The sequence below is a fragment of the Phyllopteryx taeniolatus genome, chromosome 8, assembly GCF_024500385.1.
Source record: "Phyllopteryx taeniolatus isolate TA_2022b chromosome 8, UOR_Ptae_1.2, whole genome shotgun sequence".
In the NCBI taxonomy this organism is placed as follows: Eukaryota; Metazoa; Chordata; class Actinopteri; order Syngnathiformes; family Syngnathidae; genus Phyllopteryx; species Phyllopteryx taeniolatus.
The window spans coordinates 18,457,938-18,483,307 of record NC_084509.1 but is presented as its reverse complement, the minus strand read 5'-3'; the positions used below and the strand labels follow the sequence as shown (position 1 = coordinate 18,483,307).

General features: G+C 41.4%; 2 protein-coding genes across 2 annotated transcripts in view; one reads left to right on the top strand and one right to left on the bottom strand.

Moving 5' to 3' along the window:
• The window catches only part of LOC133481937 (inositol-tetrakisphosphate 1-kinase-like), a 24,925-nt gene extending 12,917 nt beyond the window's left edge, over positions 1–12,008 (top strand). Inside the window, exons 3-13 of the mRNA XM_061781313.1 lie at positions 3,604–4,323; positions 4,404–4,510; positions 4,778–4,802; positions 5,746–5,868; positions 9,603–9,720; positions 9,819–9,920; positions 10,257–10,297; positions 10,371–10,536; positions 10,716–10,792; positions 11,479–11,632; positions 11,705–12,008. Of these exons, the coding sequence (XP_061637297.1) occupies positions 4,309–4,323; positions 4,404–4,510; positions 4,778–4,802; positions 5,746–5,868; positions 9,603–9,720; positions 9,819–9,920; positions 10,257–10,297; positions 10,371–10,536; positions 10,716–10,792; positions 11,479–11,632; positions 11,705–11,844 (1,068 nt within the window). The 5' untranslated portion in view covers positions 3,604–4,308 and the 3' untranslated portion in view covers positions 11,845–12,008. The remainder of the gene's footprint in view (positions 1–3,603; positions 4,324–4,403; positions 4,511–4,777; positions 4,803–5,745; positions 5,869–9,602; positions 9,721–9,818; positions 9,921–10,256; positions 10,298–10,370; positions 10,537–10,715; positions 10,793–11,478; positions 11,633–11,704) is intronic.
• On the bottom strand, positions 11,998–25,370 carry LOC133481936 (DNA ligase 1). Its single transcript, XM_061781312.1, has 6 exons — positions 24,638–25,370; positions 22,422–22,462; positions 22,253–22,322; positions 18,934–18,999; positions 14,531–15,399; positions 11,998–13,486 (listed from the first exon to the last, which is right to left on the bottom strand). The coding sequence occupies exons 1-6, from the start codon at positions 24,681–24,683 to the stop codon at positions 13,418–13,420; spliced, it is 1,161 nt and encodes a 386-aa protein (XP_061637296.1). The 5' UTR covers positions 24,684–25,370; the 3' UTR covers positions 11,998–13,417.

Genomic DNA, 25,370 nt, shown 5'->3' with positions numbered 1-25,370 from the left:
GTCACAAGGAAGTATGAATACTGAAATAATGATGATCTCATCTCAATTGACTCAGTGTGAAATCTGGGCCTTTTTAATTGAACAGTCTAAGTGGCTTTTATACTCGCAGAAGCCATGAGTTATTGTGTTGTATGAATGGCAACAGGTGTATTGTTATCATTTCATGTAAAAAACATGTAATTGTTCTGCCTGTTGCTATGGGTCGCCGACATAGATTGATGAACAAAGATATATTGATAGTTCATCAATATTAATCTTTGGACAAAGTAAATGACATTGTATGATTTCCTGCTTCACCTCTTATGATCTCTCATGGCTAAAGTGGTTAGGAATCACTGGATTACTCAGGATATCGCAACCAGTACACAACCACGCTATCTACTGGCCATATGAGACATCTGCAGTTAATCTGCTCCACTGGACAGAATGGACGGACCTCAAATGAAACTGAACATGCTTCAACAAGACTGTTGGCACAAGTGCTCACACTCAGTACTTGAGCAGAACTACAATTACTTGTGTGTGTGTGTGTGGGGGGGGGGGGGGGGGGGGGGGGGGTAACTGGTGAAAGTAGAAATACTAATTTCATTCCCTTAAAAGTAAAAATGTACAGACTGAAAAAAAGGAAAAAATATTTTTTTGTGTCGATTTTAGACAATTCCCATTTATGTTAACTTGGAACAAGGAAAAATAACAAACTTTTCTTTTGTTTTTTGTTTTTTTAACCAAGAGCTGACTAGCGTTGTCTCAGGCATATACTGTTCCCATAGCTTTGCTAACATGTGTACTGACTAAACAAAATGCTGACAAAAGGCATTTGCGAATAATCTTTCTTGGAACCAACAACATCAACGGAGGGAGTATCTTTTTTAAAATATTTTTTTGGTTTTGCTTGTCTATTGTCATACTAGAGCGGCTCCAACTACACGAGACAAATTCCTTGTGTTTTTGACATACTTGGCAATAAAGAGGATCTGATTCTGATTCACTGGTGGAGAAGTTGCCGGTATTGCACAGGTTAATCAGTCGTGGCGACTCTGGGACCCAGGAGACCACAATATTTCTTGCGCTCTGACCGTGAAGATATCTAGGAGATGTCTCCATACAACGCGACAACCAGTTCACCTGGAAGTACAGCCATCAATCCATTCATCCATTTTCTGAGCCGCTTCTCTTCACTAGGGTCGCAGGCGTGCTGGAGCCTATCCCAGCTATCATCGGGCAGGAGGTGGGGTACACCCTGAACTGGTTGCCAGTCAATCGCAGGGCACATACAAACAAACAACCATTCACACTCACATTCACAGACGCTCTAACCAGTCGTCCACCGTGCCGTTATAGAGTATATAAATTATTTAAATAAATATGACATACTATATATTTATGTGTGTGTGTGTGTGTGTGTGTGCGTGTGTGTGTGTGTGTGTGTGTGTGTGTGTGTGTGTGTGTGCGTGTGCATGATGAAGAAAATGCTTTAACGGCCATAAAATCCAAAATATTGGGGCAATCATTTTGATATTTTTAGAGGTTGAAGTGAAATGGTAAATGGATTGCACTTCAGTGAGCATATAGAGGAGTCGCCAAAAGGTCTGCAATGAAACTGAAAATGTTCGAGTTCATATAAAATATAAGATTAGCTTTCACCGTTATGCAGTAGACTTTACACCGATCTGATCGGCTTGATTGGTATCGGCCGATAATTAGCATTTTATGCTGATCAGCTTTAATGCCATAATTTGCCGAACCGATCAATGACGTCATTGATCGGCTCCGCAAAAGACATTTACTCCACGTCGCCATTGTGTACAGAATATTTGAATCCAAAAGCTAGTTTATTTTTAGCCTTGTCGCATGTCTTTTGACATAGTACTGTAAATATCTGACCGCCAATAAAGTTTTTTTTTGTTTTTGTTTTAAAACATGTCGGCGGTGTGGGACAGGCAACACGCCTGAGACAAGACAACACGTAATGCCTAGATCAGACTACAAGACAAATTTGTTCTTTCACGATTGCATTATGTCATACTACTGCAATAAAATCTTGTATTCCAATACCACCGCATCCCGTATTGTACGATCACTGGGCTTTATCTTGTCAACTCAAACGCGACCGGATACACTCGTTCCCATGGCAACGACAACAACAATGGATTGCGTATTTGATAGCGTATTGTATTATAAGAACAAACTGGGGGAAAACGTGTGGTGGTGTTCACCGGTGCTCGGGAGTGGACTTTCATTTAAGGATTGCTTGAGGTATGTTCAAGTACTTTTAATGCGATACGGCAAGCAAGCAGGCAACAAAACATTATGTACTCTAGCAAGCAAGTGTTAGCACTAACGAGTGTACGTAAACATGCCGGCGTTCTGTCGAATCATGCTCTAAAATTTCGGTGTGTGTGAAGTAATTTAATTACAAGAAAGTCATTTAATTGCAATAAGTTAGCCCCCATTATTTCTGTCATGTTGTAATGTTGGTTTGACCTGACTGATTAGAATACATGACCTGACTAGAGAATACTTTTGACGATACTCAGTGTACAGTACACAAGTATATACAGAAAATAAACAAGTCATTTAAATAGACATATTGCATCATCTTGTGATCGGATCCTGATTGGTTATCGTTTTTTAAAACACGCTGATCGGTGATCGGCGATCAGCCCCAAAAATCCTGATCGTGTAAAGCCTATCAAGCAGATGATACCCAGCTATGCATGCATTTAAAACTAACTAACCCACACGATTGCTGTAATCTGGAGGCGTTTCTCATTTCGATTAAACAATGGCTGTCCTGTAAATGTTTGCCTCTTAACCCTGACAAAACTAAGCTGTTGATTATTGGACCTGCTAGACACAGGCACTTGTTTAAGGACACAAAAAGTACCATTTTCCAAAGTGACTCAGAAAAATATCTCGGCGTTACATTTGACTCAACTCTTTGCTTTCAAATACACATTAAGAATACTGTTTTATCAAAACTGCGTTTTACCATCACTGCAATATTGCTAAGATATAGCCCATCTGCTAGTGATGCACAGATTCATAGTCCATGCATTTGTTACGTCTCACCTTGACTATTGTAACGTGCTGCTTTCTGGTCTTCCCAAATCTAGTGTTAAAAGCCTGTAATTAGTACAAAACACTGATTTTGATGAGGAGAAGAAAGTTTGATCATATCAATCCGATACTGGCCAACTTGCATTGGCTCCCGGTTCACTTGAGAAGGAAAAAGCTTAAGTTTAAGGTTTTGTCACTTAGTCATAAAATGCTACACTGATTAGAACCCTCCTTCCTGTCTCGCTGACCTAGTGGTACTGTATGTTCCGTCCCAAAACCAAAACCTACATTAGCAGCACATTGGTATTTTGGTGACTCCGAGAGCCAGAAATAAGTCAGCAGGATCTAGACTACTTTCTATTTGGACTACAGTAGGCCTACTCTGGAATGCCCTACTCATGGATATTAAATCTGCTACCGCAATGTAAATGTTTTGATCTCGATTTAAGACTTATTTTTACACTTTGGCATTTAGTTAAAGTACATATAGGCCTGTTTTACTGACGCTTCTCCTCCCTCGTCCCCCTCCTCTCCTGCTCGGAGGCTGTTGCTGTCTGGATTCTGCACTAAACACCTGGCACAAGATCTGAGGTGGACCACTTCCCTGGAGGCCTTGATGTGGAGGATTCTGTTACGACCGACCGGGCCAGGTCCTGAGGCAGAACCACTTTCCTGAAGGCGTCTACCTGCAGCGCTTCATCTCTTTAAATTGACTCTTAATAATGGAATGCCATCTTAATTAACATTGTACAGCACCACACTTGGCATGGGTGTGTGTTCTGGTTGTTGTCTTCCCCCTGTCTCGTACTCACCTGCTCCTGAGAGCATCTTCCCCACCTGTGCCTCGTTTACCCTAATTACCCCATGCATTTAACCTCTTGTCTCATTTTTTCTGGTCGCCAGTTCGTTGTACCTTGTTGTCACGTTCCAGCATTCCTTGTTTCCACGTCACCGACTCATAGTAAGACTAGACCCTGTTCTGATTATTGACCTTGCGTTTTTGCCTCACGTTTTTTGGATACTGTTGCCTTTGCGGATTGCCTGCCTGTGTACCGACCTGTACCCGTTTATTAAACCTCTCCTTTTGAAATTGTCCATTCGTGCATTTTGGGTCCTGTCCTTTGTTCCGTTCATGACAATACTATGTGATAAATGTTGTCCACTCAACATCAATTGCAGCCCAGTCATCCTGGAAGGGGGATTCCCCCCCCACCTGTTCAAGGGCTATACAAATAAACTTGACTTGAGATGCAGCGTGTGTGGGTGGCTGTTGGCGCCGGTGGCATAGGCGTGTTGGTTAATTACGTGGGCATTCCACCCTTACTGTCTATATCTGCTGTCAGTGGGTCACAGGCGAAGCAAGCCAAATGTCGCGCCGCAGAGTGGGCTTCTGCCTCAGTGATAAGAAACGCAGGAGGATGAATTTGGACGCCTTTGCAGAGCTCTGTGCGTAAGTTAGATGACTTTTGTTATTTTGTTATCATAATCATGTTATACTATTATTTAAACATGGATATACTGTAAATTAGGATCACAAAGTTGTTCCACTCGGAAATGTGCCCTAATAACGGAGACAGTGAAATGTAATTAGGTGCTGATTGTAACTATTGAAAGGATATGAAAGTATTTGAATTAGAGGACTGATGAAGGTTGTTTGCCATGTAACAATAAAGCTACTCTCAAATAGAATGTGAACCAATTCGTTTTGTTCATCCAGGGATCATGGAGTGGAGGTGGTGGAGGTAAATGTTTTTGTCTTATGTACATAGAATGGTGGGGGCACAATGTCTCACCTTGAGGATTTGTGATCATGTAGGATTTGTGAATTGTCTGCATTTGTTTTCCTAGTTATTGTGTGTGTGTGTGTGTGGTGCGCGTGTGTGTGTCTGTGCGTGTGTGTGTGTGTGTGTGTGTGTGCGAGTAATGTGTAGATGGGTACGTTTGTCTTTCATCACATGATTTCCTAAGCACATGCGCACAACACAAGCTGGCATTGCATTAGGTTGAGTTTACTCCAGTGCACCCATGGCCACAGGTGTCATATACACATGTCCGCAACTTTAGCAATCCATGTCACGGCCACCTGCAGCCACCTTCTTTCTGTGCATTTTCCTAGATTAGGTGTCATGAAAAAAGGCTCTTTAACTGAGGTACAAAACAGTTAGTGTAGGCATTATGAGAGTCAATGGTGTTTTCTAATTTCATTTAACATGTTTTATGTGGGCGTCACGGTGGACAACTGCCTCACAGTTCTGAGGTCTGGGGTTCAAATCCCCGACCCCGCCTGTGTGGAGTTTGCATGTTCTCCCTCTGGCTGCGTGGGTTGTCTCCGGGCACTCCGGTTTCCTCCTACATCCCAAAAACATGCATTAATTGAAGACTCTACATTGCCCGTAGGTGTGAATGTGAGTGCAAAGGATCGTTTGTCTGATGTCCTGAGGCCTGAGATTGGCTGGCGACCAGTTCAGGGTGTACCCCACTTCTCACCTGAAGTCAGCTGCGATAGGCGCCAGCACACCCGCGACCCTAGTGAGGTTAAAAGATACGGAAAATGGATGTATTGATGTTTTTTTGTGTGTAATAAATACAATGTCCTGTCACCAACGCTCTTAGATAACCTGGTACGACGTCAGATTCAAGGCAAACGTTGGATAGACCATCAGATGTTTTGTTTTTCTTGTGCAGCTTGATCTTACTCAGCCACTTGGCCCCCAAGGACCCTTCGATGTTATTGTACACAAGCTGTCTGATGTCATCGTCGAGGCAGAGCATGACAGCCGATCAAGGCAGCTCCTGGTCAACTTTCAGGTGGAGCTTGAAAAACCACATCACACAACATTGTTTTTTTCAATGTGAAACAAATATGAAATCTGCAATACAGCGTCATCGGTTGTACACTTAAATATTAAGGACAGTCTAAAAATTATTATTATTATTTTTTTTATGATTGCATAAACACTAAAATCAAAAGTATTAACCAGTTATCAGAACTTTACACTCAAGGAGAAAAACATCAGCTCAGATTTACACCACTATAAACACAATATCAGCCTCATAATTTTTGCAAAACAATACACACAGTGATATGAAAAAGCCTTGTGTACACTTGTGTGCATTAGACACAAGTTTATCAAGATGTCACTTCCTTGCAATTCCAAAGCACTGACTGTCAAATTCGCACACCCATCAGCCAATTGACAGCGATCAGGTGCGCAAACACATGATTGCTTAATTGTAGACACACCAATAAGACTTAAGCAATATAAAAAGGCAGCAGGTGAGTTAATTTGTCCTCAATTAAAATGGAAGAAGAGATAAGGTTTAGCTTGCAGTGTTATGCACAAGGGCATAGCACCCGATTAGCGTAGTGTTTTGACAAAAGGAGCCATTTTCAAAATCGTGTTTAAGCAATCCCAAAAAAAAATGTAATTGTAGACACACAAATCAGGTTTAAGTACTACAAAAATGCAGCAGGTGAGTTCACTTGTCTTCAAACAAAACGGAGTCATTAGAAGAGTGAGGGTGAGAGGGGGAAACCACAGAGGAGAAGGAGGAAGAGGTAGACCTGACACAGAAGGAGAACAAAGAAGAGGACCAAATTTATCAAAAGAAAATCGCACAACACTAGTTGACCATGTCGTGAACCAAAGACTAACGCTGAGGGATGCTGGAGTAGGAGTTCAGCCAAATCTTAGCAGATTTACAGTGGCATCTGTCATTAGGACACTTCCCCAAGAAAACAGGTTAAAAAAAATCAACCTTTTAAAAAAATCTGTTGACAGTTACAGGAATCAGCTGCTTACAGTGTTGCATGCACCATATCAGCACTTTTGATACCCCTTCCCATGACATTTTACATAGGGTTGCATGTATTTTTTTCTACATAGGAGTGAGCTTTGAGAACAACAAGGCGGTAGGGGGCCCATATTCACACAAGAACAAGAGACAGAAATCATAAATACGATAAACATTGGAATTCTGTGGCAAGATCGAGCTACGCGAAGAGATAATGTCTAATATTTTCTATACTGTATTCAGATTTTTTTTCTTTCTACTGTAATTGTAACCTGTGCTGGATACGATTTTATGTTTGTCTGATATTTTCTAAGCTGACAGTGTTTTATGCATACTACTGTAGCACCATGTGAACTGGGATCAGTTTTGGTGTGATTCTCCATGTTGACTGATGTGGGATATATGGAGAAATAAAGTATATTTTCATCAGTCTGGAGCGTTGGTCATGTCGAGTGTTTGGTGAATTTATGTCTTGTATACAGTATTTACACTTTCTCTGTACAGTACTCTAATCACTGGTAAGTGGAATTGCTAAAAGTGCTTTAGCAACAGGGGTGTGTAAATGGTTCAAACAAAATGAAGTCATGAAAAGTGTCTCATATGGTAACAAAAACATTTTTATATATATATATATATATATATATATATATATATATATATATATATAGAATCCCAATTCCAATGAAGTTGGGACGTTGTGTTAAACATAAATAAAAACAGAATACAATGATTTGCAAATCATGTTCAACCTATATTTAATTGAATACACTACAAAGACAAGATATTTAATGTTCAAACTGATAAACTTTATTGTTTTTAGCAAATAATCATTAACTTCGAATTTTATGGCTGCAACACGTTCCAAAAAAGCTGGGACAGGGTCATGTTTACCACTGTGTTATATCACCTTTTCTTTTAACAACATTCAATACACATTTGGGAACTGAGGACACTAATTGTTGAAGCTTTGTATGTGGAATTCTTTCCCATTCTTGCTTGATGTACAGCTTCAGCTGTTCAACAGTCCGGGGTCTCCGTTGTCGTATTTTACGCTTCATAATGCGCCGCACATTTTCAATTTTCAAGTTACCCATGCCATTGGCACTAAGACAGCCCCATACCATCACAGATGCTGGCTTTTGAACTTTGCGTCCATGGTTCTTTTCCTCTTTAGCTCGGAGGACACGACGTCCACAATTTCCAAAAACTATTTGAAATCTGGACTCGTCGGACCACAGAACACTTTTCCACTTTTCATCAGTCCATCTTAGATGAGCTTGGGACCAGAGAAGCCGGCGGCGTTTCTGGGTTTTGTTGATAAATTGCTTTTTCCTTGCATAATAGAGTTTCAAGTTGCACTTACGGATGTAGCGCCGAACTGTATTTACTGACATTGGTTTTCTGAAGTGCTCCTGAGCCCATGTGATGACATCCTTTACACATTGATGTCGGTTTTTGATGCAGCGCCGCCTGAGGGATCGAAGGTCACGGGCATTCAATGTTGGTTTTCAGCCTTGCCGCTTACATGCAGTGATTTCTCCAGATTCTCTGAACGTTTTGATGATATTATGGATCATCGATGATGAAATCCCTACATTCCTTGCAATTGTACATTGAGGAACATTGTCCTTAAACTGTTCGACTATTTTCTCACGCACTTGTTGACAAAGAGGTGAACCTCGCCCCATCTTTGCTTGTGAATGACTGAGCAATTCAGGGAAGCTCCTTTTATCCCCAATCATGGCACCCACCTGTTCCCAATGAGGCTTTTCTTTCACCTGTGGGATGTTCCAAACAGGTGTTTGATGAGCATTGCTCAACTTTCTCAGTCTCAGTTTGAACATTAAATACCCTGTCTTTATAGTGTATTCAATTAAATATAGGTTGAATATGATTTGTAAATCATTGTATTCTGTTTTTATTTATGTTTAACACAACTTCCCAACCTCATCGGAATTGGGGTTGTACATAAATGTGTGTACCGGTATAGTTTTTACAAGAGAGAGATCTGAGGTGTTCTGCGACTTGTGTGTGTGGTTGTGTGAATTGCGTGTAGAGTATTGACAAAATGTGCCTTGTTTTCAAATTGGTGTTTCAGGAATTGTAAAAAAGCTGTGTCAGACAAACATAAAATACTGTACGCAGCACAGGTTACAATTAAAGTAAAAAGAAAAAAAATCAGAAAAAAAATTAAAATACAGTCCATAATTAGACGCCTTCCATTTTAGTTCAAGACAGGCGAGTTTAGCTGCTGCATTTCTATAGTGTTTGAACCTTACTGGTGTGTCTACAATTAAGCAGTGACATGTTTGTGCACCTGATGGCTGTGTTTAACCAAATGGCTCATCAGTGTGCTATTTTGACACTCAGTGCTTTGGAAGTGCAAAGAAGTGACATCATGTTATACTGTGCTTCTGTGTCTAATGTATGTAGGCTATGCAAGTGTGTTCAGTCTTTTGCAAATCACTGCGTGTACTGTTTTGCAAAATGTGATAGCCTGACATTGTGCTTGTCGTGGTGCAAATCTGGGCTGATGTTTTGCTCCTTGAGTGAAAGGTTTTGATAATTGTGGAATACTTTTGATTTTAATGTTTATGCACTCGGAAAGAAAAAAAAAATTGTCAATTTGTACAATACAGTCACACGGTGAACAATTTGTATAACTTTCTAAAGTACACCATTGATTATGGTGGCACAAGCCTATTGGTCATGAAAGTGAAATGTCCTGCTGTGTTATTGTGTTCCAGAGTTATGTGTCAGCTCACAGCAGTACAGTTCTTCTGGATCCCCTGCCTGCCATGACCCAAATTCTAGACCGCTTTGCCTCTTACCGGATCATGAGCAAGATGCACAATTCACTCCGAGGTCTCATGTTGAATCATAATCATACTGCAATAATACAGTAAAACTGCCATGTTGTCGATATGAAGACTAGTGTTCTTTTCATCTCTTATGTTTGACAGACTGGCACATTTGCAGTCCTCCATACCTTGAGGTCCACAGTGCCAGTGAGATGCCTTCCATTCAGCAGAAAGTGATGACTCAGAACCTGAGCTTCCCTCTCAGTTAGTTTGCTAACTTGCCCTGAAAAGTTCCTTCGCAACTTGAAACTGAGGGATAAGCTGCACTACACAACAAGAAAAGGACGGAGAAGCGGCAGAACCACAAAACACAGACAGAAAAAGAAAGATCAAATAAAATACAGTACTACAATGATATGGGACAAGTTTATATGCATACATTTTGAAATAGTGTCCCTCTAATAACGTTTAAAATATGCATATTGGAAAGAAAAAAAGCATTATGTAGCTCAGGGAGTTATAACTCAGCTGAGGCAAGTGATGCTGCTTTCTGTTTTGCTGTGCAACAACACCTAACACATCGTTCTCTCTGTTGGACAGTTTGTAAAACAAGAGTGGCACATGGTTCTCTTTCCCATGAGGTAAGCGTAATGGTTTTATTTATAAATCCTGTGCTTTTTCTTATTGCGCTTGTTCCATGGGCCGTGTGTGTAGATGTCGCTGATCTTCAGTGCGGCAAGTCTGGTGGAGATCCGACCTCCGTGTGTCCTCCAGAGTTTTGTCAACCACGGAGCCGTTCTGCACAAGGTGTTTGTGGTCGGAGAAAGACACTTCCGTGTGGAGAGGCCCTCACTCAAGAACTTCCCCACTGGGCCATGTGGTCAGTCAGAAAATGCAATATGCCCCTGCCAGTCTTTCATGTTTCTATCCTGTCTCATCCAACCCTTGGTTTTCCCTCCATATCCTGTTCTACTGATCTGCTTATGCTATCTCACGTTTTCTTCTTCTATTTATTCCCTGTGTACACTCCAGCTGTGGTTTCTTTCTCTCTGCCTGCAGACAGAAAGACCATCTTCTTCAACAGTCAGCAAGTGTCCAAACCGGAGTCAACCTCTGATCTTACTGCTGTGGGTATTGTATGGTAGCCTATTTTTTTTAAATGAAAAGCTATGATTTAAAAGTATCCTCCAGTATTGTTAAATGATAATCTAGGGGGCGCAATTGGTGAGGTGGCAATTACTGACTTTCATGCAACTGGCGTCGTGTCAATTCTTGCTCCATGGGCTATTCACGATCTCCCTGTGATTGAACGGCAACCAGGCCTTCTGCCCTACTGTAAGTCCGGCGGGGTAGGGTCCAGGCCCTGCTGTGATTCTGAACAGGATGAGCTTCATTGCAAATGAATGGATGTTAGAAGATTTCCAGTTGCTTTAAAAAGCGGGGCTGCCATCATGCGTGTGTGCAATGATTTTTGGGGTGATGACCTATCCATCTGTTTTCACTCTGTTAGTTCACATGAAATGCCGCACAGAAGAGCAAAGTAATATCCACGGGATACAGAGTAGGGTACTCCTCAATTAGGAAAGTTGATTCTCAGCTTTGAAACTCATTGATAATCACTGTCTGGACTAGCGTGTGATAAAATATTGATATTGCAATGTATTATATGGTTTTCTGTCTACAGTATCTATACATAAGTGTCAAGGATTTTCTAGGCATTGTATAGATGCGTGTGTATTTCCAACATTACACAATATTTGGGAAAATGAAGCAGCTGTCTGAAATCCATTTGGAAATGTGTCTCTTGCCCATGCTGGATGAGCAAATGCCCTGCCGGCCTCCTCCCAGTACGGAGGCTGTGGCCGCCTTGGTCCGAGAGCTGCGCCTTCAGCTCGGCATGGCCCTGTTTGGTGTGGATGTCATCATCAATGCACACACGTACACGCTCACCGTCATTGACATCAACATCTTTCCAGGTGAAGCCAACACGATGACCTTCTCACACAAGACACAGACAGATAGTCGGAAGTGTTCTTTTCTCTTGTCAGGTTACGAAGGTGTGCCCCAGTTTTTCTCTTCTCTGCTCAGCCACATTGAGTCAGTGTTGGACGCACAAGCTTCTTCTGTTGGCTCTCCGGAGACAACTCATCACAAAGGGGCGACTTCCACTGTGGCAAGTGGGCTCTGAGACATCTCAGGGTCGGAAAAGACCATGTAAAGCATCAGTCATTTTTTAAAAGCTTAACCTAACAACATCTGAAATGACTCAAACTGTTTTTTGTTTTTTTTTAATTGTGTTGTGAAGTGATTCTTAGTCACAAGATAAACAACTGGCAGCAAATGTGTTTCATACTCTTTTATTGATTCATGGGTAGCAGAGAAGACAACAGGCACAAAATACAGCACTCTATTGGCCAGTAATATTACAAATATTTTGTTTCAATTCTTCCAAGTTTTTTTTTTTTTTTTAAACATCTTCACACGTATCTTTCATCTACCTTGCTGGTTGATACAACTTACACATATGTACAAAAACAAGTTTAAAGTAAACTAACAGTTCTTTAATTGTGAAATAAATAAACATCTCATCTTTGGAATGGATGGTACTAAGATTATTCGTGCTAACTATTATTTGTGTTAGTGTGTGTGTTCAAACTTCGCACAAGATTGCAATGCTTGGCAGTATAGAAAAGAGAATATATTTAATGAGTTCTATATTTGCACTTGAATGAAGTATTAAAATACCTGCTATATTGGCTTACCTATTTAATATTCGTTATTGCATTTATGTGTGCTGCAGTGTACAATGCGTTATTGCAGTTAAGTGAGCCTCTTGGTAACCCTGTTAAATCTGTAACTTGTGCAATTTGACGCAGTGTCCTCTTGGGGGCGCTTTTGCCTTTTATTCCCTATGACCTTGGCGCAATGATATTTACACGAGCACAAAGAAGTCAAGACGGCAACCACTGCAAATGTGATGTAACACCACTGAGCGATTATAACGGTTATGTTTTTGTTTTTTTACCAAAAGACAAGAAAATGGCTTGAGTGTCTTCCTCATCCCTGCCTCGTCCTTGGCTTGTTAAGAGTGCAAATCTGTCTGAACCTCAAGTGACACCTTGAGACCTTGTAAGCTTTAAGTACATCACGTCCCATCTACTCACACTGTGTAACTCAACACCTGACATACGGATCAGCGTACTAAATCCATTCGTGTTTTGTTAGTGTCACCCGTGTTCATCACAAACAGTCTGATTTTAACAGTACACGAGCCTAATGAAACCACCCTTATTTCTTCAAAGAATAAATGACTCACCCTTGGGTAGAAATATCAGTTATAGGTAACAGTCATAACACTTAACATATAGCTATCGATTATTGCACAAAACGGATATTAATACACACAAATTGCTTATTGAGAATCTGTTGCAACATCTGAGACAAGAAGCACTGCGTGCCCATTTTCATGACTCAGCACTCAAAGATGCTGTGCCAAGTTTCTAGTTAGAAATGGCATTTAAATAAAAGTACTGAATGCGTAGTTCACGTCAACTATGCAAAAAGCATGAATTCAGAGAGTCGATAGGACTCCTAAACTAAAATGAGCATTGCATTGACACAGATGGAAAAAAAACAGCGGGAACCATTCGCAATAAAATCATTTTGCATCAAAAGAAGGGATACAGAGGCTGCTAATGGGAATAGGGGCAGCTGAATGTGTGAACGAGAATGAAACCGAGCACTACTGTGTGCGTGGGTGTTCATCCTCTCCGCAGCTCTCTCAGCTCTGCGGCAACTTCACGTAACTGTGCTTCAATCTCCAGCAGCTCCTGCAGATGTAAAGGAGAGAAAACGTGACCTATTTTATGCAGACAACAGTGTACCTTTTCACATTACACACAGTGGAAACATTTTGCACACAGTTTTAGATAATAACATACTTGACAACTAAATGATGAGAATATACTGTACGACTGTAATATGGGGGCCAGAAAATGCTCTTTGTGTTTGATATTATTTTTTTACTTGTATAGCATCTTAGTTGAGTGCAGTCGCCCAAACTGCCAAAATATGCTGAAATTAGTTTATCAATTTTGTTGTTTTGCTCTCGTGGAAGGATGATCAATTTCGCGCTTTGTCCGTGAATAATGAACTTAGTATTTAGGGTCTGACGGGCGCAGAGAGGCAGTACCCTAACTTCTGACTTTCATTCGTTCAGTGACCAAGCTTACTTATTTTGTAGTACAGTATATATATAATGAAGTGACATGCCAATAATCTGTTCCAGCCCCCGAAAACCACCGCCACGTTGTTTTAGTTAAGTATTTTTAACAAAGAAAACTAGCACTGATATAATATTGTTCTATTTTCCTAATAGAAGAAAAGGTAAATAAAAAATGTTTTTATAAAGTATAACTACTTGGGCATGACCGATTAATCGGTCGATATTAGCCGTTTTCAAATAGGCAAATAGCAGCAGATTGTTTTGTTACATTTCAACACATTGCAACAAAAGACAAAGATAATGACAATCAAACAAACAAACAAGAAATCGGTGAAAGTTAAACAAATACACTACAAAAGGGCCAAGTATTGTAAAACAGTCAAATGTTTTGCCTGTTTTTCCTGTTCAGTAAATGGCTGAACGTGATTGCGATTGTGGTCCTTCTTTATTTTTCAGTTTGCTCGAGCGATGGCGTATCTGAAGCTCACAACACAAAGCAAATAAATAAATAAATTATACCACCCAATGGCTCATAACTTGAAAAATTCATAAGTGGGGGCGCTCATCAGGGCGACTTGTCAAGGTGCCAAACATAAATTATGAGAAAACTCTTAAGATAACGTGACAACATATTGTTTCTTTGACATACCTCCCCTTCGTCATCTTCCAAGCCGCCTTCCTCATCCTCTCTGATGTACTCGTCCTCATCTTCCTCATCCTCCCCATTTTGATCGTCCTCTTCATCATCCTTAAACCTCTCTCTCTCAAACTGGCGAGTGGCCTCGTCGCTGGCTTTCTCCATCACTCTCTTCTGCTGCGGCTCCTTCACCTCCACTGCTCCTTCTTTGCTCCTCACTTCATTTTGGCCTCCCTTTCCTCCACCATTGTCATCTTTTCTTTTGTCATCCTCGTCCTCTTCCTCATGCTTACTGTGGTCCACGTCATCGTCTCTCTTCTCTGTTTGCGTCTCTTCCTGCACTCGTTGCATCTTCTTGACCAGCTCATCCAGCTCCTCCTGCTTCTCCTTCCTCGTCCGCTCCTCCTCTGGCTTATTCTTGCTCTTCAACTCCATCAGCTCCTTCTCCACCTTCTCCTTCTCCACACTCAGCTCGACCTCATCCTTCCTCTGATCGGCAACAGTCTGCTGCTGAACTTCCTCTTTGTCTCTTGCCATCTTTGGCTTTGTGTCATCTTCTTCCTGACCTTTTTCGGGGCTATTTTGACTTCCTCTTTCCTTCATCTCGTAACGCTTTTTTTTCAACTCTCTCAGCAGCTCTTTGAGCTCCTCATCATTTCTCTCCTCCTTTTCCTTCTTGCTGATCTCCTCAGCTAGCAGCTCCTCAAGCTCCTTAGCTCTCTCCTCTTCATCATGGATCCCTGTATCGTCTATCCTTGGCTCATCCATCTCCCTCTCCTTGGGCTCACCTTCCACTGTTGTTTTGGCCGCATCGCTCTCCTCATCCTTCGGCTCCAAATCGCCCTCTTCATCAGCTAGATTGTATTCATACCGCTCTCTCTCTGCAATGGTCAGCAACATCATAACTCATTTCAATTTGCGCACAATAGCTGAACAAATATCATAACAGTGAACCCCAGCTATATCGCTGTTCATCTTTCATACTTTTAACCAATCGTTTGTATAGGTTTTTACGAGCGCTAGGACTCGGCGTGTAAATCCTCAATCACTATTGACGGTAACGAATGACTAGCAAATCACAACCGAATCATTAGTCCTTGTAATATTCAGGAAAAAAAGACTGTCATTGTCCAAAAAATGAAAAATCCAATTTGATTATTTGAAAACTAGCTAGTGCCCTGGACACAGCTTTTTTTTTTTTTGGTCAGAGATTTTGTCATAACACCAGAAAAGACACATTTTCACTGACACCCTACAGCAACCAGTTTTCCCTCAGGGATAAGATGTTGCCAAAACACTTCTTTTTCGTTTAAAATTGTTTACTTTAGCCAGGATTCCTTGCAGTATCGTGGTCATGGTCACTTTTGAGCCGGTCCTGGTGCCGTTCAATACTGGCTGAGTACATCTGCTTCCTTAGTGAATCTTACACAACTTTATCCAATTCCTGTGCCGCGGTCTGCCACGAGCATCAGTGCAGCACCCCAGGCACGGCCATAGGATGCTTAGTTCCGCAGAGATTATCGTCTCTGGTGTGCCCTGTGATTCATTTGAATGGCTACAGGCTCCAATAGCTACAACTGTGCATATGTGCATGTGCAGTCAGTCAAAATGGTGGCGAATATTTCTATTTTTGACAGTATACAGGTACAGTGGGGCAAAAAAGTATTTAGTCTGCCACCAATTGTGCAAGTTCTCCCACTTAAAAAGATGAGAGAGGCCTGTAATTTTCATCATAGGTATAACTCACCAAGGAAAGACAAAATGAGAAAACAAATCCAGAAAATCACCGATTTTTAAAGAATTTATTAGCAAATTATGGTGGAAAATAAGTATTTGGTCATCTGCAAACAAGCAAGATTTCTGGCTCTCACAGAACTGTAATTTCTTCTTTAGGAGGCTCCTCTGTCTTCTAGTCGATATCTGTATTAATGGCACCTGTTTGAACTCATTATCAGTATAAAAGACACCTGTCCACAACCTCAAACAGTCACACTCCAAACTCCACTATAGCCAACACCAAAGACCTGTCAAAGGACATCAGAAACAAAATAGTAGACCTGCACCAAGATGGGAAGACTGAATCTGCAATAGGTAAGCAGCTTGGTGTGAAGAAATCAACTGTGAGAGCAATTATTATAAAATGGAAGACATACAAGACCACTGATAGTCTCCCTCGATCTGGGGCTCCACGCAAGATCTCACCCCGTGGGGTCAAAATGATCACAAGAACGGTATGCAAAACTCCCAGAACCACACGGGGGAAACGAGCAAATGACCTGCAGAGAGCTGGGACCAAAGTAACAAAGGCTACCATCAGTAACACACTACTCCGCCAGGGACTCAAATCCTGCAGTGCCAGACGTGTCCCCCTGTTTTACCCAGTACATGTCCAGGCCCGTCTGAAGTTTGCTCGAGAGCATTTGGATGATCCAGAAGAGGATTGGGAGAATGTCAGATGGTCAGATGAAACCAAAATGGAACTTTTGGTAAAAACTCAACTGGTCGTGTTTGGAGCAGAAAGAATGCTGAGTTGCATCCAAAGAACAACATACCTACTGTGAAGTATAGGGGTGGAAATGTCATACTTTGGGGCTGTTTTCTGCAAAGGGATCAGGACGACTGATCTGTGTTAAGGAAAGAATGAATGGGGCCATGTATCGTTGAGATTTTGAGTAAAAACCTCCTTTCATCAGCAAGGGCATTGAAGATCAAACGTGGCTGGGTCTTTCAGCATGACAATGATCCCAAACACACCGCCCGGGCAACAAAGGAGTGGCTTCGTAAGAAGCATTTCAAGGTCCTGGAGTGTCCTAGCCAGTCTCCAGATCTAAACCCCAAAGAGTAGTGGAGGCTAGACTCAGGACAGAAGTGAGTATTTGCGAGCAACACTATGGTTTCATGCCTGGAAAGAGTACCACAGACGCATTATTTGCCTTGAGGATGTTGATGGAAAAGTACAGAGAAGGTGAAAACGAGCTACATTGTGTCTTTGTAGATCTAGAGAAAGCCTAAGACAGAGTACCCAGAGAGGAACTGTGGTACTGCATGCGGAAATCTGGAGTGGCAGAGAAATATGTTCGAATATTACAGGACATGTACGAGTGCAGGAGAACAGTGGTGAGGTGTGCTGTAGGTGTGACAGAGGAGTTTAAGGTGGAGGTGGGACTGCATCAGGGATCAGCCCTGAGCCCCATCCTGTTTGCAGTGGGGATGGATAGGCTGACAGATGAAGTTAGACTGGAATCCCTGTGGACCATGATGTTTGCAGATGACATTGTGATCTGCAGTGAAAGCAGGGAGCAGGTGGAGGAAAGCTTAGAAAGATGGAGGCATGCACTGGAAAGCAGAGGAATGAAGATTAGCCTAAGTAAAACAGAATATAGGTGCATGAAAGATAGGGGTCCAAGCAGGTTGGAACGGGTGGAGGAAGGTGTCAGGTGTGTTGTGTTGCAGAGGAGTCTCTGCTAGGATGAAGGGCAAAGTTTATAAGACAGTGGTAATACCAGTCATGGTGTGCGGATTAGAGACAGTGGCACTGAAGCGACAACAGGAAGGAGAGCTGGAGGTGGCGGAAATGAAGATGTTGAGGTTCTCACTAGGAGTGACCAGGTTGGATAAAATCAGAAATGAGTTCATCAGAGGGACAGCAAAGGTTAGATGTGTTGGAGACAAAGTTAGAGAGAGCAAACTTTGATGGTTTGGACACGTCCAGAGGAGAGAGAGTGAGTATATTGATAAAGGGTGATCAGCATGGAGCTGCCAGGCAAGAGAACCAGAGGAAGACCAAAGAGAAGGTTGATGGATGTCGTGAGGGAAGACATGAGGGCAGTTGGTGTTAGAGAGGAGGATGCAGGCGATTGGCTTACATGGAAAAGGATGACGCGCTGTGGCGACCCCTAAAGGGACAAGCCGAAAGGAAAAGAAGAAAAATTGTAATAAGTTTAAATGTGTATATAGAGTGTGGAAGAGGAAAAACTATGAAAACTATATTTTTTTATATGGTCTTGCTCTATCCAAACATGGGTCGTGGGCGTGCTAGAGCCTATCCCAGCTATCTTTAGGCAAGAGGCGGGATATACCCAGAACTGGTCACCAGCCAATCGCAGGGCACATAACAAACAACCATTCACACTCACATTCACACCTACAGACAATTTAGAGTCTTCAATCAACCTACCATGAATGTTTTTGGGATGTGGGAGGAAACCGGAGTACTTGGAGAAAACCCATGTTGGCACGAGGAGAACATGCAAACTCCACACAGGCGAGGCCGGATTTGAATCCAGGTCCTCAAAACTGTGAGGCGGATGTGCTAACCAGTCGTTCATCATGCCGCGGTATGGAACATATTCCCCCAAAATATGGGTGTTCACTGTATATCATATCACACTAGGAATGAGTGAGTGAGTGCCTACCATCATCAGCCAGCCTCTGCAGCTCCCCGAGCAGACTCTGGTGTCTTTGTACTTCATCAAGTTCCGCTGCAGAAAATTAGAAACTTGACATGCACTCCACATAATCAACACTACAGCCTTACACCAAACTAAGTAGCTGCATGTAATTCAATGCAGCCTACAAATGTAAATGCAGGGGGTGCTCTGTTTATGATGGTCTCGACATAAGAGGATTTGAGGTTACGAACGTTGAACAATGAACTAGTTTGTGAAGAGGTGTAAAAATATATTGTCACGCAGCACAAGAAGCTGCCATACTATACTATAATGTTTTTGATTTGATTGTTTTACAGTATATTTATGGCCTTAAAGTGTTTTTTATACAAACATTTACAGTTATTATGAGTTTACTACTGTGTTAGCGTAGGTTAGTGATAGACTACACTGAGTTACCTACAAACTCGATTTAGTTTTAAGACTACGATGTTTTCCTACTTATAGTATAGGCTCCCTTCAAAATGTCTTATATTTTTGCAAAGTTTCCCCACTTTAATGGTTAAGATTATCAAATAAATGTAGATATCAGACAAATATAATCCAAGTGAACTTGAAATGCTGTTTTTTTAATGGTGATTTCATTTATTAAGGGAAATTGTTTTTTAAGTTACCTGGCCTTGTGTGAAAAAATAATGGCCCCCTAAACTGGTTGTGCCATCCTCAGGAGCAACAACTGAAATCAAGCGTTTTCTATAACTGCCAATGCGTCTTTCACATCTCTGTGGTGATATTTTGGCCCACTCTTCCTTACAGAATTGTTTGAATTCAGCAAAAAGGAGGGTTTTCGAGCATGAACGGCCTTTTTTAAGGTCATGCCACTGCATTTCAAACGGATTCAAGTCTGGACTTTGACTAAAAAAACTAAATGAAGGTTTTGGAGTGACCTTCATTTTGTTTTTTAAGCCATTCAGAAGTTGACTTGCTGGTTTGTTTTCGATCATTATCCTGTTGCAGAACCCAAGTGCGGTTCACCTTGAGGTCACAAACCGATGGCTGAACATTCTCCTTCAGGATTTTCTGTTACAGAGCAGAATTCATGGTTCCTTCATTCACAGCAAATTGTCCAGGTCCTGAAGGGGCAAATCAGCCAAAGACACTATCGTCATCATGTTTGACTGTATGATGTTCCTTTTCTGAAATGCTGTGCTACATTTACCACAGATGTAACGAGACACATATCTTCCAAAAAGTTCAACTTTCATCTCGTCAGTCCATAGAATATTCTTCCAAAAGTCTTGGGAATTATTCAGATAATTTTTTTGCAAATGTAAGACAAGCTTTAATGTTCTTATTGGTCAGCAGTGCTTTTCGCCTTGGAACTCTGTCATGGATGCCATTTTTGCCCAGTCTCTTCCTTATTGTTGTGTACTGACCTTAAATGAGGCAAGGGAGGGACTGCAGTTGTTTGGAAGTTGTCATGTGTTGCTTTGTGGCCTCCTGGATGAGTCATTGCTGTTCTCTTGGAGTAATCTTAGGCCGGCCACTCCTGGAAAGCTTCAGCACCGTTCTATGTTATCACCATGTGAGGATAATGGCTCTCCATATGGTTTGCTCGAATCCTAAAGCTTTAGAAATGTATTTTGTAACCCTTTCCAGACTGATAGATGTCAATTACTTTAGTTCTCCACTGTTCTGGAATCTCTTTGGATTGTGTCTTTTTGTTACAGTTGTTTAGATCTTTTGTCCGACTTCCTTTTGTCGGGACAGATTCTGTTTCAGTGATTTGTTGATTGAACAGGTCTGGAGGTAATCAGGCTTGGGTGTGATCAGTGAAAATTAACCAAAAATTGTGATTAGCCACAATTAATTCATGATTTAACAAAGGGGCTAATTACTTTTTCACACAGGGCCAGGTAACATTGAATAGTTTGTTTTCCTTAATAAATGAAATCACGATTTAAAAGCAGCATTTTAAGTTTACTTGGGTTATATTTGTCTGATATTGACATTTGTTTGATGATCTTGAACATTAAAAGGGGAGAAACTCTGCAATAAAATAATAATTAGAGAAGGGGGCCAATACTTTTTCACGCCACTATAGGTACAAATTTGGGTTATATCGCCGCCGTTGGAACCTCTAAGATTCATACAATTAATAAGCAGACCAAAATGTTCAGGAATATATGGCCGTCGTATGTGATGTCAGCATATAATACATGTTCCAAAGGAATGTGCAGTGTTAACAAATGTTTCCATGCTTTGTCAGCCAGACATCGTGTGACATAGAGCCAGGAGTTGAATGAGCAGTGAGTCCACTGCTAATGTTAGCTTCTAAAGTTGAGAGTTATGGAAGAGTGTTTTTTGTCTTTCAGAGTTAACATTTTGATTTTATCCATCCATCCATTTTCTGAGCCGCTTCTCCTCACTAGGGTCGCGGGCGTGCTGGAGCCTATCCCAGCTGTCATCGGGCAGGAGGCGGGGTACACCCTGAACTGGTTGCCAGCCAATCGCAGGGCACAGAGAAACAAACAACCATTCGCACTCACAGTCATGCCTACGGGTAATTTAGAGTCTCCAATTAATGCATGTTTTTGGGATGTGGGAGGAAACCGGAGTGCCCGGAGAAAACCCACGCAGGCACGGGGAGAACATGCAAACTCCACACAGGCGGGGCCGGGGATTGAACCCGGGTCCTCAGAACTGTGAGGCTGACGCTCTAACCAGTCGTCCACCGTGCCGCCCATTTTGATTTTACTTTATTTTTATTTTTTTACTGCCACCCTGAATAGAGGGGAAAAAATGGGAAGGAGAGTTGATGACACTCACTGTTAAGTAAGAAACATCAGGTGTATCTGTGACAGATTATTACATCACCTTCGTCATTTGTCATTGAAAGTATGCATTAATGTATTACAGTCATAAATTAATGACTGTAATATTAATATATTATTTTATACTTCTGTAGCTGTTAAGGATGTCACATGTTGCTTAAAGCATAGAGAACAGTTTTTGAGAATTATAAAATAATAATATCATAGTATGAATATGATATTCCCATTTTTCCATCCATTTTCAACACCGCTTATCCTGGTTAGGGTCACAGGGCGCTGGAGCCTATCCCAGCTGACTTCAGGCGAAAGGCAGACTACACCTCAGTCAGTCGCAGGCCACATACAGACACAGACAACCATTCACACTCACATTCGCACCGTCACTGAGTGGGAACTGAACCCACGCTGCCCGCACCAAAGTCAGGCGAGTGTACCACTACACCATCAGGGACTGAATATGATATAGTACACAAATATTTGTGATCATATGCTGTGTGAATATCTGGAGATACCTGCTAGCTGAGGGCTGCACTCATGTTGTGACCCATCTCCATTCAGCGTTTCTTGAACAATACATTCAACCTTCAGACAAAACACAAAAATAATTGCTGATGAAAATTTGGAGTATACTGTACATATCACAGCGAAGAAAAAGAATGCAATAACAGACTCATTCCTGACCTTTGCATCATTGAGGGGTGAAATTACTGGCCGACATCCCACTGGAGCAAATAAAAGGAGAATTAGTGTAATCATATTTTTAATTTCTGCCAATTGGCAAACTAATAAAAGAAAAACAAAAACAAGCAGTGTTTTATGCTGCGTCAGAGAGGGAGGACTTGCTATCAGGTAAGCACTGTTCCCTTGAAGTGACAGCGCAAAGAAGCTTACATCTCTCACACACTCACATGCACACACACGATTCCCAGGGGCATAAGGGTGCAGGCACTGTAGTTTCCATCCAGGGCTAAATCTGTCTCAAATCCCTTACTGCCATTATACTATATCATTAAAGGAAACCTAAGCAGAGCAGCACTACCCTGCTGTCAGTCTATAGGCGGTTGAACATTGTGTTTCTATCTATACAAATAAAAAAAGAAAAAACTAAGCAAAACTATTCATCAATTTGTAAATAAGAAAAAACAGAGTCTGATGTCAATGAATACGATGTGAACAATGGCATTTATTTGGTTTGTTACAGGTTCAATAAGTAGCGGTTGCAGACAGCATTAATTCTATGGCCCAAAGTTGTAGAAACATCAAACCACAACACTATATGGCAGAAATTATTAATTTTTGTATGTATTAAACCTGTGGAAAGGCCATGCAGAGGGGGAATGACAGAGATACTCATAATACTATCACAATATTACACCGTTAATGATAATATCAAAATACACTGACTCAAGAAATGCAAGAAGTGCAAGAAATGTATCTTTAATATGAAAACTAATATTATTTATAAACAACACACTTTTCACTCATAATTTACCATATAAAAATAGTCTACTTAAAATTTGATTATGTTCCAGGGGTGAGAATTGAAATGTTTCCAAACATATTTTTGTGTAGATATGTTTTTAACAATACATATGGTGTATTATATTAGATTCACATACCTACTTAGTTTTGGTTTATATTTGACATTGAAAATGAGCCCTTAACACTATAAGTATATTTATATGTATTGATGTTCACACTGTCATGAATAGGGGTATAACAGGAATAACAGTCACACTCACTAGGCAGTTTGAATCATAAACTAAAGTTTGGTGAAAACAACAGGAAGTCTGATGCTGTGTATAACAAAAACAGCACTATACGAACTGCTCTATATAGTACACATTAACTTTGCAATTGGATCACAAAGCGAATCTCAGCTGAATTTGGGTGAGAGGCAGGTACACTCTGGAATGGTCACTAGTCAGTCACAGGAAACATATTGACAAACAAGCCATCACACTCACACTCATAACATAATAATATTATATAAGTGGGAGCAGTGCACACCAGATCCAGCAGATGATACTGTTTTTCTTTTTTTACAATATGTAGTTTATATTTAATACAGAGGAGTGAGTCAATTGGGCAGCATGAGACTCTTAAGGCTGTGTGCCTCCCTCACTTTATAAGAACTCCAGCGCTTTTGTTTGCATCAGTGGTTATCCAGCGCAATCGCAACGTGCAGTTAGCTAGTTAGTAATCTAGAGATGCCTACACCCAGAAAATGCATTTTCCCTTCGAGTAGTCCGCTGGCATGGCCGCTTCGGAGCACCTTGTCGGTGAAAGAAAAAAAAGTCAAGCCGTGACAGCCAGCGTGTTGACCGTGCCTTTGCGCTGGCATGGCCTACTTATTGCATTGTGGAAAGGCCCCGCGACAATCCGGTAGGATATAGTACAGCAACCGGCAGATATATTTTCACATGTAGGAAAATTGTGTTTTTCATTGGCGTGTTTGTGAGATGGTGGTTAAGGTGTGCGTATGTCTGCGTTTATTGGGAGGGGGGGGTCTCGCACGCGGTGCCATGCGAGCTCGGACCGCCACTGCTTGGACATTATACACTGCCTATCAGGGATTTCGGATAAATGCTGAAACGGCTTGCAATATACCCCCCAAATAAAGGCCGCAAACAATTGGACGAATTCACAATCGGCCGCACGTGGGGTCCCTCTTGTCACCTGCTTAATGCCCAACTCCACATTTAAGCCGTTTTATTTGATCCAAATATTGGATTCCGTCTCAAAATACAGAACACTTATAGTGAGCGGCTAAAAGACGTTTAACAAATTACACAAAGGGTAATTATCTTGAGTAATATTTCTTCGATATTGAGACGTTTTCCCATTAATTTACGTTGTGTCCGACGCAGGCAAGAAGTGAAATGACCATCACTGACCTCCCACGGCTGCCAACAGACAAACTGTGGCTGTCAGGACTCCCATAAGATTCAAAAACAAAGGTTTCTTCCAGGATATTCTTCAAACCACCGCGGGCTGGATGTGGATGCCAGTCATCATACACGCACACGCACGCACACCCGCATTGAGCCGTGTAGTGGCGTGCGCGTGCGCGAGCATTTGTTGGGTCAGGTGACGTAGCCCAGCTCGAGCCGAAACCTTAACTATGTCACCTGTACTCTGTAAAGCAATAAAGATGGCGAGCGTCCCTCCATTCAAATTCAAATGAACGCTCATTGAATGTTCACCATTAATCGTTAAAATAATCAAATACAAATAATAATCAGACTTGCATTAAAATAGTTCTCCTGCAAATATTTTGTTCATTTTTTTTTTGGTTTATCGGATTAAGTGGACGTAAATATAGTATTTACAAAGCCAGTTGCGTGCTGTCTTGAGCGCTAGTGCCTCCTAGAGGCACACAGCGATGCTCGACTAATACATGTGATGCAGTACAGCACTTAAAATTCATTCGCTGCCAGTCCTCAATGTTAACATGGATATTTTGAAGTCAACATACGTCAATGGCAGTGATTAATGTTGACGTATTGCATACTCAATCCAAGACGTAGTCAGTGGTGGGCCCTTCTCAATATCACTGACTTACATTTACAACCTCTATTCTAATATTTTTCCATGAAAGTGTCTCAAATTCATCCTCGCAGGGCCAGC

Bases quoted from the DNA above. Each gene is read 5' to 3' on its own strand.
- LOC133481936 (XM_061781312.1), bottom strand. From the start codon at position 24,683: ATGGGAGTCCTGACAGCCACAGTTTGTCTGTTGGCAGCCGTGGGAG. The intron at 19,000-22,252 runs GTATCTCCAGAT...AATTTTCTGCAG, and splicing joins GTGCAGCCCTCAGCTAGCAG to CGGAACTTGATGAAGTACAA. The intron at 13,487-14,530 runs GTATGTCAAAGA...TTACATCTGCAG, and splicing joins TGGAAGATGACGAAGGGGAG to GAGCTGCTGGAGATTGAAGC.